At 34.4% G+C, this 21,461-nt stretch overlaps 1 protein-coding gene across 5 annotated transcripts in view; it reads left to right on the top strand.

The window, feature by feature from the left end:
• sdk (sidekick cell adhesion molecule) overlaps positions 1 to 21,461 on the top strand; it is a 556,813-nt gene that overhangs the window by 513,638 nt on the left and 21,714 nt on the right. For 3 of the 5 annotated variants that reach the window (XM_074173767.1, XM_074173755.1, XM_074173764.1), the window contains 9 exons: positions 121 to 247; positions 1,033 to 1,334; positions 7,684 to 7,884; positions 12,372 to 12,550; positions 12,624 to 13,077; positions 18,105 to 18,766; positions 18,886 to 19,114; positions 19,272 to 19,574; positions 19,801 to 20,594. In XM_074173767.1, the coding sequence (XP_074029868.1) occupies positions 121 to 247; positions 1,033 to 1,334; positions 7,684 to 7,884; positions 12,372 to 12,550; positions 12,624 to 13,077; positions 18,105 to 18,766; positions 18,886 to 19,114; positions 19,272 to 19,574; positions 19,801 to 20,594 (3,251 nt within the window). The remainder of the gene's footprint in view (positions 1 to 120; positions 248 to 1,032; positions 1,335 to 7,683; positions 7,885 to 12,371; positions 12,551 to 12,623; positions 13,078 to 18,104; positions 18,767 to 18,885; positions 19,115 to 19,271; positions 19,575 to 19,800; positions 20,595 to 21,461) is intronic. The other 2 variants (XM_074173770.1, XM_074173757.1) reach the window with 1 other exon arrangement.

Raw genomic sequence — 21,461 nt, 5'->3', positions numbered from 1 at the left:
AGGTACTTTTTTAATACTAGTATTTTACAATTGCCACCCTAATTTTGATGAATTATTATAAGAAAATTTCTCTTGTAATCACATTCAACTCATTCTTATGAATTTAATAATTTTTTCTAGTTCGTACACAAATAATTCAACCACCTGTGGATACAAGGGTTCTTTTGGGGCAAACAGCTACACTGCAATGTAAAATATCTTCTGATCCAGCTGTACCTTACCAGCTGGACTGGTTTCGTGACAAGCAGTAAGTATTTTCATTAAAGATCTAGAAAAGAAAGGTTTAAGAAACTCAACTCTTTTTCGTAAATTCTTTCGTAACCAATCTATATATTGGCTGAAAAAGTTTTCATAATTTTGATTAGTTGGTCCTTGAGCCGTTCATAGAAGTTCTAACCATCAAAGCCATAACTATTTATTGAATATCACCTTATTTTTGTTTTGGAAGTCGTGAGGGCTCTTTATTTAACATGGTGAGAATAGACCTCAACTTGATTCAAGCTAATGTTTTTTTTTCCATAGAGAGTATCTTCAAATGTCTTTTCTGAATATTCTCTCGATTATATGACACTAGAAAAAAGTTAATTTTCAATTCCATTTTATTCATTTCATATAAAACTTCCAAACAAAAAAAGTTACTGATATAATAACAAATTTAAGTGAAAACAAATAACAACTTTTTGATAAAACTTTCAATAAACCCTTACACCAATTTTTTTATGTTTTCAAATTTGGATTTTTTAATAATCGAAATAATTGTAATTTTGTTTCTAAATTGTACACTTTTTGGAGTTAGTGAATTAGTCTTGTTTTTTGGTAGATATCTGAAAAAAATTAATTTGGTATTTTCATCTTGAACATTTTCAATTTGTCCTCATCAATAGTGTGAGGCTCTATGTTAGAATCATGATGTAAAATAAAATAGTTGATGTTGGGGTAGCACGAGGTTCAATACTGGGGCCATTGATTTTCTTAATTTTTTTCTTAATGAGATACTTTTCTGGGATGGATTGAAATACAGTATTTTTCAAGGATGATAAATCCAAGAGGAAGTCAGAGGATTCGGATTCTGAGTGATGGTACTTTAGAAATCGAAGCGGTGAGAGCTTCTGATGTCGGACACTATACTTGTTCGGTTCAGTCTCCAGGAGGCAATGAAACCAGGTCATCAAAACTATCAGTCATCGAACTACCCTTTTCTCCTACCAACGTGAAAGCTGAGAGATTGGACACTGGACAACAGAGAGCTGTCAACGTCAGCTGGACGCCGGGGTTTGATGGAAATAGTCCTATAAAAAAATATATTATACAAAAAAGAGAGATTCCCGAATTGGGTGAGTGCATCTTAGTACACTTGTTAATTTTTAAACATTGTTTTTGTGTTATGTACCGTTCTATCAACTATTTCGTTCTTAATTTGTTAATATTCATTAATTCCATTGAATAAATGGGTGGCTAGTAATATCACACTGGTTTGCTTGATCTAGCTTCATTTGTTATATCACACGGAACATTCCATAACACAATTCATAACCTTCACATCATTATTCTTCATTACGAAACACAACATTCTCAGCATGTGACAATAAATAAAGATAATCCACAAAATCATTGACTTTAGATTTTTTTTGTTAAATTGGTATTGATGCATGTATAAGAAATGTATATTTATACGAGGTGTGCCCCAAAAGTATCCGAACTGCTTTCGGTTTTCGCTGTGGCGATGGGCTTCGTGTTCGCAAAGTCTATGTTGTGTCCTGTTGATGATGTTTGGACAGGGCTGAGGATGGGTCTGACTTTCGAGCAGCAATTTGATATTCGTTTACTCTACTTGTCACACGTCTGTTGGTCTGGCCTACATTTGTTCTATCGCAATCGTAGCATGGGGTTCATTGACAATTTTGTCCTTGGGAGAACGGAGGATTGTGGAAATTTGATTGTTGGCGGTGAATATCGTTTTTATGTCCTGTTTTTTAAAATTCGGCCAATTTTGTCAGTTACACCTTCAATGTAGGAAAGGAAAGCTTTATGGGAACGTTATTGTCTTTTGGATCTTTGGGACTGGGCGAAGAAGTTTGTTGCAACGGATGGATCTGTCAATTTGATGGTCTGTGGTTGATAGATCTATGGATGAGAGAATTCAAGACGGAGTTGGTGGGAGTTTGTGTGTGTTGGTTTCCTGTAGACCGTGTGGGTGAAAGAGTTATTGGATTTTCTGATGAGGACATGAATGGAAGGGAGTTATTGGTTTCAATTTCCATTGTGAATTTTATATTTGGGTGGAGGTCGTTGAGGTGACAAAGGAAATTATGGAGAGTTTGGAGCCGTGGGGTCATATAAAACGTCATCTACGTATCTGAACCAGCAAGAGGGTTTGTGGTGGAACCTGTCAATAGCCTCGGTTTCGAAGTCTTCCATGAAAAGGTTTGCAAGGACTGGTGAAAGAGGAGAACTCATGGGGGCGCCTTTTACTTGTTCGTAGAAAGTATCTTGGAAGAGGAAGTATGTGCTGGATATACAGTGACAGATGAGGTTGAGGGTGCCTTTGGAAATTTGGTGTTTCGTTTCGAGAAAGTTCAATGTGTCTGATATGGGAATATTAGTGAATAAAGACACTACGTCCAAACTCACAAGGATGTCAGTCTATTGGATGTTGAGGTTTTTGAGGATTTCAATGAAGTGAAATAAATTTTGTACGAATGATGAGGACTGTTCTGCAAGGGGTTGGAGAGTATTCGCAAGGTATTTAGCAAGGTTTTATGTTGGAGAACCGAAAGTACTGACAATGGGGCGAAGAAGAACATTGGGTTTGTGTATTTTTGGGAGACTGTATATGCGGAGGGTACGTGAGGATTTTTGTCGGAGGATGAGAGCTTTCTTAGTTTCGGTAGGGAGATTGGAGTTGTTGATAAGGGTCTTGGTTTTCTTCTCAATATATGTTGTTGGGTCCCTAACGGTGGGTTGATATTCCGGGGAATCAAGTAATGTACTCATTTTATCAAAATATATACCCAATACTGATGGACAGTATAACTTGTAATTCAATAATTTGAAGTATTTTTGTGGTTTCTAGGATTCTTGAGCATATACTCAGTATTCCAAATGTTATGAACAAATTTTTTATTCTATTTTCACCGTCACTATGTTGCAGAAAATAATGCACAAATCAAAATTATTCATATCATGATGTCGTATTTATAGATAGATAGATAGATAGATACATTTATTTCAACAGAGTATTTTATAATCATTCACAGGAGTGGCAGAAAATTTTTGTCTGAGAAATGCGTCAGAAGGAAAATTTTAAAGATATCAAATATGTGTACATATAAATCTAAAAATGAAGCATTCAAAATGAATTACTTCAAGTTTCAAACATGATTACAAACATATTAAAATGTGCGTCATATTGCGCATGATTACTGAAAGTAGAGATAATTTCTATAAATATATAGCGCAATTTTGAATAAAATTTGTTTCATTAATTTCCACAGGCCAGAAAATATTCATCAGTATTGTAGGGCTCTAGATTACATAAGAATTTTTTTACAGATTTCAGAAATCTGTTAGCAACGACAATATCTTATATGTTTTTCGGAAGATTTTTATAAAATTTCATTTCAGCGTAGATAGAGATAGTGATATAAATAATACTTTTTGAATACCTTTTGAATTTGATAGGTATGAACGTTTCTTCCACAAAGACTGAGTAATCATTCATTTATGTTACTTAGATAAATTGTTATTAACAGTATGACCAGTAATACTGATTGTATACAATACAGTAATGGTATAATTTAATTGATACTTTGAATTAATAACACATGCATAACAACCTAGGGCGCTTATTGGTGAAAGTATTCATTCTTCAATATTCACATCAACATCTACATAACAAATCAAATACACGCACTAACAACTTTCATTCATTTTGCTTATTTATTATACATACTCCACATCTAACTGTATCAACACATCTATCCACCATTTCTTTTCCAGTAATAATCCTTCTGTTCAAAATCTTTTCTGCAACTAACTAGTTTCTTCAGTCTAACTTTCCTGTAACACAAAAACATTGTTTAACTGCATGGGCATGTAGTGAGGACTTTTTTATTTGTTCGAAAAAGAAATGGTGTGGGACATTATTAGTTACAGCTCGACAGAACGTAGCCAAATATACAAATAAAAATGACAAAACAGTAGAGGCAACCTCCAAAAACCCTTTTGAAAATATTTCACTGCTTAATGTTTTTATTAATAATTTTCAACCTCAAAATGAGTTGCTACTCATTTTCCTGGAGCTACGGCCTGTTCGAAAGGCATGTCAGCTTCTTCAAACAATAATCACTCTACTCATATTATGATATAAGTGATCCTTGGGTCCGAGAATAATTTTCCTAATGTTCAGGGAATGGAGATTTACTGCCGTATTACTAGTCAATATGAGGAATGCACATATTTTCACATGTCATTCAATCTGAATATATACCAATCTTCCTGCTGTAGCAAACTGGCAGGTATCTCAAAATATTTATTGTCTGATCAGCGCACTCTTCTATATTCTACAAGATCATAAGATTTTGGAAAATTGAAGAAATCTTTCAAATTTAATAATATAAACTGTTTAAGAAATTATCATACATTAATGTCTTCAATGTCTTGGGACATTTTTTTTTATTTATTTATTCAGTATAAACGGGAAACCCCTATTTTACAATGACTGAATACAAAATTATATGATTATACATTATGTGATTATACAAGAAAATTAAAATATTGTAGGTAGAGTACACATCAAAAAAGTAAAAATTCTCCTCGGCCTCTGTCTCTAAGTTATCAATGAATTTTTTGAACGTTATTGTTGATATTTGTTTAATGCTTTGTTGTTCAATGCTTTGTTTATTGTATCGTATATTGTTCTTGATGAATCTCGAAGTTTGAGAGTAGGTACTTATCATTTTGATATTTCCTAAAGTTTTTTTCTCATTTTGGAGAACATTCACCAATAAAACATTTCAACAGTTCATTCAAAGATTTGTTACCTGATTTTCTATGAACATGCAGCATATATTTGTAAAAAGCAACAGCAACCTGTTGCACCTATCAATCTGCTCTTGGTGTATAACGTAGAGACCATACGCTTCATAAACCAGAAATAGTAGTAATAATAATACTTTCGTTTCTGTTCGACATTTTTACATGTATAGAAATCGTCAAAAAAAAAAATAAACGAGTAGACATAAAATTAAGCATTTTTCTCCGGTATGTTTGGTTACTATAATTTAAGTTGTTTCAGAAGTTTTGTCCGTTTTTATGAGTCTATTACTTGCTACCGCTCATATCTATTGAATTTTTCATCTTATTGAAACATCTCACACCAACATATTTTGGGGAATTTTGACCAATGAGAAAGAAGGCTTGAAAAGGGTAGATGAATATTCCCTTGTATCATCTGGATATATTTGGTCATTCTTTAAAAATGTTTTTTCCTTGTCCTTTATAAAAAATATCGGGTAGAGACAGGGTGGCGTTAGTATTTTAAAATTTTGGAATAGTGGCTTACAAGATTCTGAAGGGTGAGTTTTATTCATAGCTCTGATGATTTTTTTTTGGGAACAAAAACACCCTAGTATGTGAGTTGAGGATCCCCATATTATCCCATATTGCATAGCTGACTGTGCCAATCCGTAATAAAGAATTTTCAGTACTTCAGCTGATTCTGTATCCCTCAGATTCCTAATGATGTAAGTGATTGTGCTGAGTTTTGAACATAAAGTAGTGACATGGTTTTTCCATGAAAGTTTCCTATCAAGCACAACACCTAAGAACTTCATACTCTCTTTGCTTTCTATCGATTTTTCATTGACTGTTAATTAGATGACCATTATCAGAATTCATATTTTTTGTTAAGAATCGAATATGATAGGTCTTAGCAGTATTTAGTGCTACTCTATTTTTATTACAATAATCACTGATTTCCTTTTATTTCCACTCTTTACTAGTTGTTCTGCAGAAACATACTTCAGCAACATCATATAGTAATAAGCTGAAAACATAAAAAAAATTAACAGCATGAATGTATCAGAGGTTCTCAAACTTATTTTGTCTACCGCCCACATCGAGAATTAATTATTTTCTAGCGCCCCCAAATTTTTTTACTTGGTGAAGTGGACTCATCTAACTTAGGTATCCCAAAAACACTTTATTGTGAGATTTTCACTAAATTGTTTTACAAAAACGCAACACGTGTTTCGCCATACAATGGCTTCATGGCGTGTCTTTCAACACGCCAGATGACACGTGTTGCGTTTTTGTAAAACAATTTAGTGAAAATCTCACAATAAAGTGTTTTTGGAATACGTTAGTTATGGATTTTCATCAAGTATCGGCCGATTCCATCATATATCATCTAACTTAATTGAGAATTTAGAAATCTTCAGGTGATTGCATAATGACTCTTCAATGTTTTCAGCCATTCTGCTGCTGGTTTATGGAGCACAGTAGTTATTACTTCTTTTATTGCCGGTAAAATTAGGTTTAAATGAGGTTTACCTGTTTGAGCAAATAGCAAGGAGATATTGTAGGAAGTTCAGAGTCCGTCGTCGTCTTGCTTAGGCCGCTGAAAAAAGTTTTGACACAGTTGGCTGAGCTGAGTGTTTCTTTTCCAGTTCTTGAAAATAAGTTACACTTTTGTCTTTTTTATCTGAATGCATTTTATTCAAATGATCTTGTAGCCTCGAGGGTTTCATCTCTTCATTCGAAAATGTTTTTTGACAAAGAAGGCACACAGATGAAGATGGATTTGGGGGATTTTCAATAAATCCATATTTTATATATTCCGCGCTATACTGCCGTTTATTTTTTGCTTCCGACATAATTTTGTTTTCAAAAATGCCGAAGTAAAGAATCGAGTATTAAAAACTTGCTAATGACACCACTCATAGTATTCACCACCGCACGTACAGCACTTTACCTAGCTAGTCGCTAACTAAATTCACTTGTTTTCGTTATATCGTCGAACGACATTACTGGCTGGATGGCGCACGCGCCTTTATATGAAGCAGTGGGCGGGCCTAGTACTTTCGAGAGTGGAGACTAGAAACTTCGCGCTTCGCATTGAAGCTTACCGCCATCTATTGTACCGTTTGACAAGTATCAGACAGGAAATAGTTACTGTCTAATCCCCTAGATGGCGTTACACAAGGAAACGCGCGTTAAGCGTAAAGGAGCGGTAAAGTTTGTGTTAAAAGCAAAAAACATTTTTAAATTAGCCATCGCCTCCCTAAACCGTTTCAACTCCCTCAATCTTCTCTGTGCCCTTTACTGCCCCCCCTATAGGCCTCCGGCGACCACAAGGGGGCGTTGTCGCCCATTTTGAGAAAGACTAATGTAGAGAGTATAAAATTCACTATTGATCAGTATCTACCACAACAAAGTAAAATAAATATTCATTGAGATAAAGAGATACAAAAACACATGACATTAAAACGGACAAAACTTTTGAAATAACCTAAAAATAGTTGACGCAAAACTAATGGGTCCAATCATTTCACCTTATGATTTGTTTTACGAATGACATCCAAATTTCAACTTGATTGAAGTTACGCAAGCATGCTCATCTCCCCAAATTTTTTCAAACCTACCAAGCCTTACTATCAAGCAGTATTATTTTGTGTTGCAAAGTCCCGCCTATTGCAGGTCCAATACCCGATCCGCTATTGAACTGGGTGACAGAATTGAGTAACGTTTCCATGGAGCAACGATGGGTTTTGCTGACTAACCTCAAGGCAGCAGCGGCTTACCAGTTCAGGGTGAGCGCCGTTAACAGCGTAGGTGAAGGACCTGCTTCTGATCCTAGCAATCAGGTTATGTTGCCACAAGAAGGTGAGTTTCTTACGGTTTATACATGGTAATGGTCGATAAAATCGAAATGTCTCTATGTTTAATTTGTTAATAATGCATATTCATGAGATTTGATTCACTGGAATATTGTCTATCTACTGAAAATCATTTGTTCTTATAGATATTTTTTGTGAACAGTCGAGGGGTTTCTTGAAAGTATCTAACTTGTGTAGTGAAAAGGCTTCAAGTTATCAATTGGGAATTTTCCATGTCAAAAACGAAATTCATTCAGCTATAATAAGCCTTTTTCCTGAGAATAATACAGCGAACGTGTCATGAGAGGCAGCACGAGTAGTAGAGACAAACATAAACTATTCACATGTAAAACAGTGTTATTTACGTAATATTAATTGATTATTCAAAAATATAATTCTGATATAAAAAAATTATTTTGTGCTAGTATAATGCCAACAAAGCATTGCTGTTTTGCGAGTTGTACGTCAGATAATCGATATCCAGAAGAAAACGTATTTTTATGCCATTTATAAAACCTCATATTAATGAGGTTAGGTGTAAGAAATGGATACATGCTTCGACGAGAGTGGATTTAACAGTGCAAAAAATAAATATATATTCATATGTATGCTCTAAACATGAAATAAATGGTAAATTTTTCATAGTTAATTACCATTGATTAGAATGAGATATAACCTCAATCGTTTATTAAATTATATTCATTTATTGTATTTGATTAAATTTATTTTCTTACCATCTATATTTGATTCATATTTCACTCGGAAATAAATCCGAAATTCATAATTATTTTAAATTTCTTTTATTAGAGTTTGAATCTACCGCTACTCTTTTACTAGAGTCTGTATACTAACCTGTCTATTAACTAATTTTTTTTTCCAGTTCCTTTTAAATTACGGAATGCAAGCCAACGTTTTAATGTTACATTGTTATTCTTTACAGTTGCACATTTTTGTTTTGCTCTAGGAGCAAAATAATGTTAAAAACATTATTTTTCAATTGTAGATTAGGCAGTGTTTGTCCCTATCGAACTACTAGCGCTGCTAGTGAGTGATTTTTCGTACTTCAGGAAAAAGGCTCATTGAAAAATAGACTATAGTTCATGAAGTAAACTATTTTATAGATCAGTTTGTTTTCTCGATAACTCTAACTACATAGGTAAGTTAATGAATATTGGAAAAATATGGATTTTCATACATATACAGTGCTCGTGTAAAGGTTTAAATGAATGCAATTTCAGTTGTTTGTTCGGTAAATACTGTAAATATTATACCAGTTTTTGTCACAATCAAGAGGAATTAAGAAAAAAATATCAATGTATGACACTGACCTTCTTAAAGTCTTCTAGCTTTCTGAATTTTCCACTTCTTTTCTTTGATTGTGGGGTTTCCCTAGGCCGAACCTAATGAAGATGTATGAAGGATGTTGAATAGGCAGCTTTCATTATTCAATTATTAAATTGTAGTGGTTCACTTTTAGACTGAATAGATGGATATATATATTTATTTCCCGAAAAATACAGACTACATAATATCCTACTCTGTTCAAAAAATATGGTGAATTTTTTATGTGTGATTGATGACTTGTTTACTTTATGGTAATTAATGATCACTTAAATGAAATTAATAAAAACACTTTTGTTTATCTAAATTTCTCTAAATACAAAATTTCAACAGCTTTCTCAAGTGATAATAATTTGGGTAGAACCCTGTTTAATGCAAAACCCAAACGGGATAGAATAAAAAAATCAGGTATATATAGAATTAAGTGTAGCGAATGTTTTGCAGTATATACAGGCCAAACCGGTAGAAATTTTGAAATAAGACTGCGTGAACACATCTGTTTGGACAAAAAATCTGCAATGTACTAACATCTTCAAAAATCAAACCACAAGATAAATGAAGAAAACCTCAAAATCCTACATATTTTATGTGTAATGAAGGGGGAAAAATGAATCTATACCCCTAAACGAGCAACTTGATTTATGTAGGTCTCCTCTCTTGAATTTATGAGTTTAACAACCCCTAGAATTTTCAGGGTGGTATTTTAAGTTGGCATCCTGTCTCTCAAATACCTGTTCTTGCAAAATTCATATTTCAGTTTTATACTTGATAATGGGGTCAAACCCGAAACCGGTCGTATAAATGAACTCCACTGACCTTCTTAAAGTCTTCTAGCTTTCTGAATTTTCCACTTCTTTTCTTTGATTGTGGGGTTTCCCTAGGCCGAACCTAATGAAGATGTATGAAGGATGTTGAATAGGCAGCTTTCATTATTCAATTATTAAATTGTAGTGGTTCACTTTTAGACTGAATAGATGGATATATATATTTACTTCCCGAAAAATACAGACTACATAATATCCTACTCTGTTCAAAAAATATGGTGAATTTTTTATGTGTGATTGATGACTTGTTTACTTTATGGTAATTAATGATCACTTAAATGAAATTAATAAAAACACTTTTGTTTATCTAAATTTCTCTAAATACAAAATTTCAACAGCTTTCTCAAGTGATAATAATTTGGGTAGAACCCTGTTTAATGCAAAACCCAAACGGGATAGAATAAAAAAATCAGGTATATATAGAATTAAGTGTAGCGAATGTTTTGCAGTATATACAGGCCAAACCGGTAGAAATTTTGAAATAAGACTGCGTGAACACATCTGTTTGGACAAAAAATCTGCAATGTACTAACATCTTCAAAAATCAAACCACAAGATAAATGAAGAAAACCTCAAAATCCTACATATTTTATGTGTAATGAAGGGGGAAAAATGAATCTATACCCCTAAACGAGCAACTTGATTTATGTAGGTCTCCTCTCTTGAATTTATGAGTTTAACAACCCCTAGAATTTTCAGGGTGGTATTTTAAGTTGGCATCCTGTCTCTCAAATACCTGTTCTTGCAAAATTCATATTTCAGTTTTATACTTGATAATGGGGTCAAACCCGAAACCGGTCGTATAAATGAACTCCACCAGTGGTATTTAGACAAAAGTGTTTTTATTCATTTCATTTAAATGGTGAATTTTTATTTTTCGCAAAAAATATCATCAATTTCAATTTTGTCTCCTTCCCTCAGATATAATATACTTGGATAATATACTCAGATATAATAAACTTAAACTGAACGTTTTATCTTCTTGTTTGTTCTTTTTTGCGGTTAGACTGCCGATATAGAACCAAGAAAAAACTGATCCAAAGGTACGACGAGCACAAAAAAACATACATAAACCCACTAACATATAAATCAAACTTCGCAACACACGCCATACAAAACAAACATAACTTTTCCCCACTAGAAAATATCAAACTTATAAAACAAGTCAATGAAGGAAAACCTAAACATTCATAAATTCAAAAGTCAAAATTCACTTATCGAGGAACAAATACAAATCAATACACAGCAAAACCTAACATTCAATATACTACACATCACAATACACATTCCTAGAAACAACGAACCTATGGAAATACCAAAACAAAGGATATTACAGCCAAATTTAAAGAGACATCCAGGTGAAAGGAGAGAACAAATACCTGCACTAAGACGTTCTAACCGTATAAAAGAACAAACAAGAAGATAAAATGTTCAGTTTGAGCCATGAAAATGATAGCACAGGCTGCTATCGAAAGAGCTCGCATATAATAATTATATAGATAAGAACATGATACATTTGGTAACAATCGAATTGATTCCAACCTCTATAAGGGCACTGTATGTTTGTACAAGCAGTAAACAAGTAATAATTCCAGATGAAACTCATCAAGTGAGAAACGGAAAATATTTTATTTTCACTTCACTTTCATCTTCATATCTGTCATGCTTCAGTAAATCAGTCAATTGTTTTAATTTTTTTCCATCATACAGGCAGCTCATATAAATTTATCTTTAAAGGTGGGATGTATGTTGAAATTTATATATTGCATGACATGTTTCTGTCCCTTTTATTTATTCATAAGAATGTTTACTATTTTTTTTTTTTCACTTTTTCAGTGAGTTTACATTTTAGTCGCATATGAAATGATACTTACCAAGCATGTTGATTAAAGTTTTGAAGCAATGCAATTTTCTCCAGTTTTTCATTGAATATGGCTTGAATATACATTTGAAACAATCCTGCTTTTAATAATGGTAAATTGGAAGTTGTGATCATCGTCTAAAAAAATAAAAATAAACGAACTAGCACAAAACCTCTGTTTCACAATGTTTGAATCAATTGGTGAAAATTTAAATGACATCAATACTTTTGAAAACCTGAATAGATGAAAGATGAAATTCAGAATTGGAAGTAACCGTATTACTGTCAGACTCTTTCTCAACTTTTTTGGTTTCAAATCGGTACTGATATCGTTAGAAGACAATTGTATTTCAAAATGTAGAATGTTGGCTATATTCACTGTAAGACAACAAAACATTCACCGATACATATTGCTTAAACATTATCGAACTCATTACCCTATGTTAATGTTTACCGAATACTTTGTAGCTCCCTCTGGACCACCTGTGGGATTTGTTGGATCAGCCAGAAGTTCATCCGAAATCATAACACAGTGGCAGCCTCCTCTAGAGGAACATCGGAACGGTCAAATTTTAGGTTATATTATCCGATATCGGTTATATGGTTACAACGAAAGCCCTTGGACGATCAGAAATATAACAAACGAGGTAGGAAAAAGTTCTAACAAAGGATAACTCTGTTCAATGATTTAATTCACCTACTTTCTCACTCAATTTTCAGGCTCAACGAAATTATCTAATAACAGATCTCATCACATGGAAAGACTACATCGTGCAGATCGCGGCTTACAACAATAAAGGCGTAGGGGTGTTCACAGATGGAGCCAAAATTAAAACGAAAGAAGGCGTTCCTGAATCCCCACCCATCATTCGGAAAGTCGAACCGTTGAATTCCACCTCTATTCAGATTTGGTGGATTCCTCCCGATCCACAAAAAATCAACGGGATCAATCAGGGCTATAAAATACAGGCTTGGCAGTGGCATCCCACTAGGGGTCATCTTGAGGCCAGCATGATGACGGTGCATCCAAATTTGTTGGATCCCTATGCTGAACAAACGGCAGTCATGACTCATTTACAAAAATTCACGGAGTATAATATCACGGTCGTTTGTTTTACCGACCCAGGAGATGGCGAAATGAGCGATTATCATCAAGTAAAAACAAAGGAAGATGGTAAGTGTTGTTATTGAGTATGTATTACTAGATGCTGAATTTGACAGCTTGAGAACTCTTCATAGATATATATTACGAATTATTGTATTACAGAAGAAAACTCACACTTTACGGCATATACGTAACAAAACTATCGAAGAAAACATTTCCGATAGACATAAATTCGAAAAAGTTATGGAGAGGATTTTATTTGAAAGTATATATCAATACTTCGGGACTGTAGATACAACACAGTCTTCTTATCAGAGATGAACCTGGATAGGCCCTTGTTTGAATTTTCTCCACAAAAATCTATAACGTATTCAAGTAACACTTTATTGTGAAATGTAAACTGAACAGTTTACAAACCGTGTGTTTCTCTTCACAATACCAAATCAAATCAAAATATGCTTTATTACCCAAGATCTGAACATCTTATTGGCAAAGTCTAGTAAAGTAAAACATGTATATAGGAGAATTAACAAATATAAACTATAAAATAATGCTTAGAGGTAAGAGCAGAGTATATGGACAGAACAATATTAAGCCCAGCTGAACAGATACAAATATAAGTACATGAATATATGAATATTGAGTGAATGTAAATATATAATGCTACGTAATGAACATTGATAGCCATTTTGTGTTGATTTCAATAACTTGTTTACACAAAGCTACATGTCAATTACTCGATAGAGCCTTGGTAGAATTCCTCTACACTATAATAGGGCCTCCCAACAAGGAATTCTTTTACTTCATTTCTTTCTATTATATATTCGCCTTGAATTAATGGGAAGGTGGTTAAATAACTTCTTGCTATTGAAAATAATAGAATTTTGTGTAAGGGCTAGAGTAGGTGTTGGAAGGGAAATGAAGTAAGACTGACGTGTACTATGAGTTGAGGTAGTATTAAATTGATTTTTATATTTTTTGTGGATAAGACACACTGTTTCCAAAATAAAAAGACATACTAAGGTCAGAATTTTTTGCTTCACATATAATGAGCGGCATGAATCCCTGTAGCTAGCCTTGCATAAATATCTGACGGATCTTTTTTGTAGAGAGAATACCATATTGAAACGAAATTGTGCACAATTTCCCCAGAAACAAATTCCATAACGTAAATAGGACTCAATTTGTGCAAAATAAACTGATCTTGTGATGATAGTGTCTTACTCTCTTGCAACAACTCTCAGTGCATGACATCCTGCTGCTAGTCTTTTACATGAGTAGTCGACATGGGAATCAAATTTTAGATTTTCATCAATGAAGAGCACTAAAAATTTGTTTTTCTCCAAATTTTCACATTTTCCAAGTGTACTTCCCCTGTGTTACATCTAAATGTGACCACATTTGTTTTGTCGATGTTGAATGATAAAAGATTGGAATCACACCACTCTATTACCCTTCTTATGTATGTTGACGATGATTTGATCCAGTAAATTGGAGTCAGTATTGCTATGCCAGAGGATAGTGGTGTCGTCAGCGAAACGTGAATTTACCACTTATATCAACATGGACTAAGTCATTGACATAAATGAGAAACAACACCGGTCCCAAAACGGAACCTTGTGGAACCCCACTGTCAATGAAACTTTCCTCTGATGAAATTCCATCTAATAGAATATTCTGCCGCCGATGAGAAAGGTACGTCTCAAACCAAAGTACCTAATGCAGATCCTCTAAATCCGTAAACTTCTAGCTTGTGAAGAATTAGCATGTGGTCTATACAATCGAAGGCCTTGGTTAGGTCACAATAAATGGTCGCCGCAGATTCTCTTTCATTAAAGAGGAGTGAAAATATGACTTGTGTACCTTTTGGTACACAAGGGTATGTTCATACATGTAGAAAAGTCCTGTTCAGTGAACATATTCCACAATAATATTACTTAGATATATTCCTTTGTCAAAATTTCAAATTTGTTGACATTATTGAAGTAAACAAGATTGCATTGAGAATAAACGAAAATTACTGAGGGAGAATTAATATAAACGGCAGAGTAGAAATTTTGTATGAAATATGAAACGGTTTTATGAAGAATATAACCTATAGTTGAGTGACTAATATTAAATAATAATAATAATAATCTTTATTGAAATAGGTAATCCTAATCTACATTCACAAAGTATAATCTTATATATAGTAATTAGCAGCTCCTTCGATAGTATTAATATATTTGTTTTGTTTCAAATTTAAACGTACACACTAGGTATTTACATTTCGAGTTATATTTTCCATTGTTTTGCTAAAAGAAAACCATTCAAGTACAGCCAAATACCATAATAATCATATACAATCCTACATATGAACCAATAAGAATGCTATCCCAATATACACTTATAGCCCGAAAGAAAATACATATATTGATACCATTCACCTACAGCCAAATACCACAATAATCATATACAAACATACATAGGAAACCAATAAGTTATGCTATCCCACTACCCACTATACACTCATATCCCGTAAGAAGATACATATATTAATACTCGTATTGATACTAAAAATTATTAATCCTGATAGATATACAATACAACGATTTTACTTTTGCTGTAAATGGTTTATCATTTTTATTTTAAACTGTTGCAGAGTTTCTGATTTCTTTATATCATCTGGCAACCTGTTGTAAGCAATGAATCCCTTGAACACCAAGGTTTTAATATTGTAAGCTTTTGTTTGCCTAGTCACATGTAAGTTATGTTTACTTCTCGTATCATGCTGGTGAACTTGCGTATTGATAGTTATATATTTGTGAAAATATGATGGAAGAAGATTATGCAACATTTTGAAGATATAACTCATAGTTAAATAAATGAGTCTATTTTCTATTGACAGCCATTGTAATGTTCCCAACATCAATGATATTGGTGTATATCTGTTACATCTCAAAGTGATTCTCATTGCACGATTTTGAAGTTTTTGTACATCGGATTATGTTGCAGGGGTTATTTTATCTGGATGTAGTATAGTAACTTTTTTAACTAAGTGTTTCGGAATTAGATTTTTGATGATATTGAAACAGGTTGAAATTTAGAATGCATACAAGTGTTTATATCCTTTCTTGACATAGAACAGTTCTACACCAAAAAAGTATAATAATAATATGCCCTAATAAAAGCTTTTCTGTTTCATGAAGAAAACAATTCACAATTTTTTGCTGAAAGCGTTTATACCTACGGTAAATCTATTAACTGAATCAACATATCCATTAAACATATTTGATAATCAGTTTCAATATTGATTCAGTATTTATTTCATCGAAAGTGATGTATATACCATCTTTAAAGTACCCATGATTTTTTCCTGAGGAAACAATTCCCATTATTTCTATCAATTACATTATGTGAAATATTTTCTCATTAGAAACCAAGATAGGTAATTCTGCAACTCATCCCTCAGAGTTCTCTGATATTAGACCTATAAGTGTTCTTCCTGCCATCTGAAAAGCCTTTGAAATGATCATTAAAGAACAGATCACAGATTATGTTAAACGAAAAAATCTTATTATCTCCGTTCAGTCTGGATTTCGCTCTCTATATAGCACTACTACGGCTCTAAGTCTCGTCACTGACGACATATTCAAATAACTTGATGAAGGAAATTTCACATCTCTCTTATTGCTTGATTACAGTAAAGCATTCGATACCTTGGATTCTTCTTTATTGTCCATAAAACTTGAGTGCTTTGGTTTTACCCATAATGCAGTGTCACTTATGAATAGCTATCTCTCCGAAGGGACCCAGTCAACTTAACTTGATGGTAACCAATCAATAATAATATCAAAATAATTTGGTTTACCGCAAGATCCAGTCCTGGGACCTCCCATTTTTGCAATTTATATTAGTGACTTTCATGAATTTCTAAGTTTTGGTAAAATACATCACTACGCCGATGATACTCAATTGTATAATTCATTCAGCTTCAAAGATATACTCGCTAATGAAAATAGTAACAGAAACCTTGAAACTCTTTACGATGTATCCTGTGCAAAAAATCTTACTATCAATCCAAAGAAATCCCAGGTAATGTTATTTGGTCCCAAAAGTAAAAGAAATATTGTGTGGGAGTCATTGTCGATCCGTGTCAACAATAACATAATTTCTTTTGTAAATGAATGTAAAAATCTGGGATTGTGGTTAGATACAGACTTGAGATTCACGAAGTATGTAAGTCATCTTTGTTAAACGTCATTCAATGTATTGAGACAACTGTATCCAAGTAGGCACCTTTTATCAAAAAGTCTGAAGTTGAGTCTCTGTGAAACACTTATTTTTTCAGGATTAGCTAACTGCGATTGTATCTACGGACCCACCTTACAACAATTAGATGTAATGGGATTCCAGCGTATACAAAATAGTTGTGTCAGATTTTCGTACGGTATTCGAAAGTATGATCACATAAGTCCGTCCTTTCGAGATTCTGGCTGGCTTTCACTCAAATATCTAAGAGCAATCAATTTGCTTAGTTTCACGCATAGAATTCTTGTTTTGGGATATGGGCCTTACTATTACGTGAAAGACTGGTTGCACTATCACACAGTGGCACTTCTCGTAATAGACATACTTTGCTCATTCCTAGACATTCCATAGCAATGTTTACTCGAAGTTTCTCCTACAATGCGGCAAAGTTGTATAACACCATCTCTAAAGACTTTAAAGAAAGTTCAATGAGAAACTTCAAAAAAAGGTTGAAAGACATGTTTCTTACACGGCAGTGATAGCACGACATATGCAAAAAGATTTTGGAAATTTCTCGCATACCCGAATAGTATAAAAAAATTATAAAAATACATACCAATCGAGGGTGGGTTTAAAAGTAGCTATAATAGCGGAACTCCGCCTATTCATCATTTCTTTGAATTTTATTTAATTTGTACTCCTTATTGTGATGAATAAAGACTTATAATTATTATTATTATTATTATCTCACTCTATTTCCTCACGTGCATTTTACTTTTCTTGGAAAGCTTTTCTGAGAGACATCATTCCAGATCTCTAATTATAACCAAACTTGGTGATTTTTAAACGTTGAATTCTTGTTATAGTTCCCGATGAAGTATCCAACCTTCAGTTTGACGAAATCAGCGATAGAGCTGTAAAAGTTCTGTGGAAACCTCCAAAGAGAATAAATGGTATCTTAACCCGGTACCAGCTGACGTATATGATCAAAGACGAACCACAAACGATCCGGGTGAAAAACTTCACGGCGAATACTCATAGTACCAAAATTACGGATTTGCGAGCGACGACTCATTATCGATTCGACGTCACCGCATGGACCGACGTCGGTCCTGGTCCACCCAAGATAGCTATAATACAATCTGGAGTAGAACCTGTATTGCCGCATCCACCCTCCAAGTTAGCATTGTCCAATATTGAAGCCTTTTCTGTCGTTTTGCAATTTACTCCTGGATTCGATGGTAACTCGTCTATCACTAAATGGACGGTGGAAGCGCAAACTGCAAGGAACGCCACCTGGTTTATCGTATATGAAATTAATGATCCCGATGCGACTACCATAACGGTAACAGGACTCGTACCATTCACCTTGTACAGATTGAGACTGATCGCTAATAATGTTGTTGGTCGTTCAAATCCATCAGAAGCTACCAAGGAGTTTCAGACGATCCAGGCCCCTCCTGCACATCCGCCAAAGAATGTTACTGTAAGAGCGATGAGTGCCACAGAATTGCGAGTCAGATGGATAGTAAGTATTAATTTTAAGCTTCAAAATCATGATAATTTCCACAGTTCATATGATCAGTAGTAAATATGACAGGTGATACCTAAATTCACGTTCACGTTCATACATAATGGTGATTTCAGCCTTTGCAACAAATCGAATGGTTTGGGAATCCCAGAGGTTATAATATCACTTATACTGAAATGAGAACCGGATTTGCTCATAGTTCCACCATAGAAGACCATACCGCTAATTCTCATATAATAATCAGCTTGGAAGAATATGCTCTCTATGAAATAAAAATGCAAGCTTGTAACGATGTCGGATGCTCTGCTCCAGGTCCTACAGCGCTAGAGAGAACAAGAGAATCAGGTAATTGTTTCATAAATTATTCAAAATTCAGTTCACTGTACTCCCGGGCCTTATTCAATTTCGATGAAATTAAAACCGATATTAAATATTTTCCATAGTCTTACCGAAAAGTGTATTATTAATTTCATTAATTTTGCTTGACTGTTGAATTTTTCAGTACCTTCATTTGGTCCTATGAACATCGAAGCAAACGCGACCTCTTCAACAACTATAGTCGTCAGATGGGGCGATGTTCCGAAAGAACACCAGAATGGTTTGATAGAAGGGTTCAAGGTATTCTACACAGCTGGAGTAAAATCTCCCGTTCAGTATAAACAAATTCCTAGTAATTCAACATTCACAACGACACTGACGGAGCTACGAAAGTTTGTGACATATCACATTCAGGTGCTTGCTTATACCAGATTGGGTGACGGTGAACCAAGCACTCCAGCTGTGAGAGTTAGAACGCATGAAGATGGTGAGTAACTAATGAATTTTCCATAGTCTTTCCGATGAAGTAATTATTGCCTTTATCAGAAAGTTTTTCATTATTGCTAGATTGCTTATAGTTGAAAATATTAGCTTCAGTTGTTGATCTACATAGCAGTCCTGTTATAGTGTTCTTCAGTTCATACACTTGGTATCTGCTGAATCATTTTTCATTTATTGCTCTATATGAAAAATCTAATGCTGACTGCTTTCAGTTCCTGGTGCCCCGTCCAACGTTTCATTCCCAGACGTTTCATTCACAACTGCAAGAATAATCTGGGACGTTCCTGAAGAGCCGAACGGAGAAATATTGGCATACAAAGTCACCTACCACATAGAGAATGCCAAAGTCAACAGCAAATCCTCCAAAGAATTCCTTCCTTCTGACAGAACGTTTCGGTTCATTCAGCTCGACGCAGAAAAGTACTACATGTTCTCAGTAACTGCCCAAACTCGTTTGGGGTGGGGCAAAACCGCACACGCGTTGGTATTCACCACCAACAATCGCGAAATACCGCAACCGCCATCTTTACCTCAGATAAGTCTCAGCCAAGTTCAGAGCAAGCAGATAACCTTCAACTGGACACCTGGCAGGGATGGATTCGCCCCTCTGAGGTACTATACAGTACAGAAAATGGAAAACGGCGGCCCATGGCAGTCGTTGCCTGAGAGAGTCGATCCGAGTCGAGACTCTTATACGGTATCCGACTTGAAACCTTTTACTCGGTACAGGTTTCGTATTCAAGCGACCAACGATATCGGTCCGAGTCGATTCAGTCCGGAATCCATTGAGGTTCAGACACATTCTGCCGCACCTAGCAAGAGTATCACGGGACTTAAAGCAGTACCAATCACCACCACAAGTGTTGAAGTATTTTGGGAGCCAGTCGAGGAGCAGTATTGGAGTGGTGATACCAAAACAGGAGGTTACAGAGTAGTGTTTCAGCCCGTTTCTGATTTCCCTACAGCACTTCAAGTCACTCCAAAAGAAGAAATCATGGGTATCAATGTGAGTTGAACAAATTTAATTTTAGTAGAGATTTTGAATCCTTTTCTGATTCTGAAGTTATTTCAAGATCTTCGCTTTGACGAGTTCTCAAACAAATTTTCAGTATATTAATAAAAATGCTAGATATACTTGACTTTAAAAATAAAGTCACACCTTGATCACAACATATGTCATAGCAAAACTACTGGCAAAATACATTTTGAAACGAAATTGTTGAAAATAAACCTAATCTAACCTAATATATAATTTGCTGAAATAAACAAAGCACGGTTAGGTTGATTTGCGAATGTCAATAAATCAAAGATATTTTCAGGGTTTGTTGCCGTAGTCTGCAGGCTGTAGTCTACCCTCACAGCACATACTACATCTTTCAATGTTCTGATCTTGGGTCATGTTTCATTGGTGGTGTATGTGACTTTGTCCCTATTAGTTAGGGTAATTGGCCTGAAACTTGTACAGTTTAATGCAGGTAGCCAACCTCTATTTATATTAATTCCCTCTTCCTTCAGTTGAAAGTATCTCTGTGTTTCTGTTTTTTATCGTCTTTCTATATTATTTTTGAGTCTGTTGAGTGCTTAAGTCTCTTCAAACTCGATAACGTGAGTGCCTATTCTGAAGCTGAATTCAAGTGGGCAAAACGAAACAGGAAAGAAAACGTAACTCCTGCTTCGGGGTTTTCACGAATCGTGAAATTGAGAAATACAGAGACAAATTCAACTCAAAGAAAGAGGGAATCAACTTGATTAAAGTCCAGCAAACCCAACCAATAGGAATAAAGTCATGCTCACTATCAATAAAATAAAATTGAAAAATCGAATGCGCAGTGAGGGTCCAGAGCACTATGTTTGTTAGCTCATCGCCCCGATA

Source organism: Leptinotarsa decemlineata, unplaced genomic scaffold, assembly GCF_025532065.1.
Source record: "Leptinotarsa decemlineata unplaced genomic scaffold, Ldec_3_MD MMD2_P_RNA_scaffold_12, whole genome shotgun sequence".
Lineage (NCBI taxonomy): Eukaryota > Metazoa > Arthropoda > Insecta > Coleoptera > Chrysomelidae > Leptinotarsa > Leptinotarsa decemlineata.
This window is presented reverse-complemented; position numbering and strand designations above follow the sequence as displayed.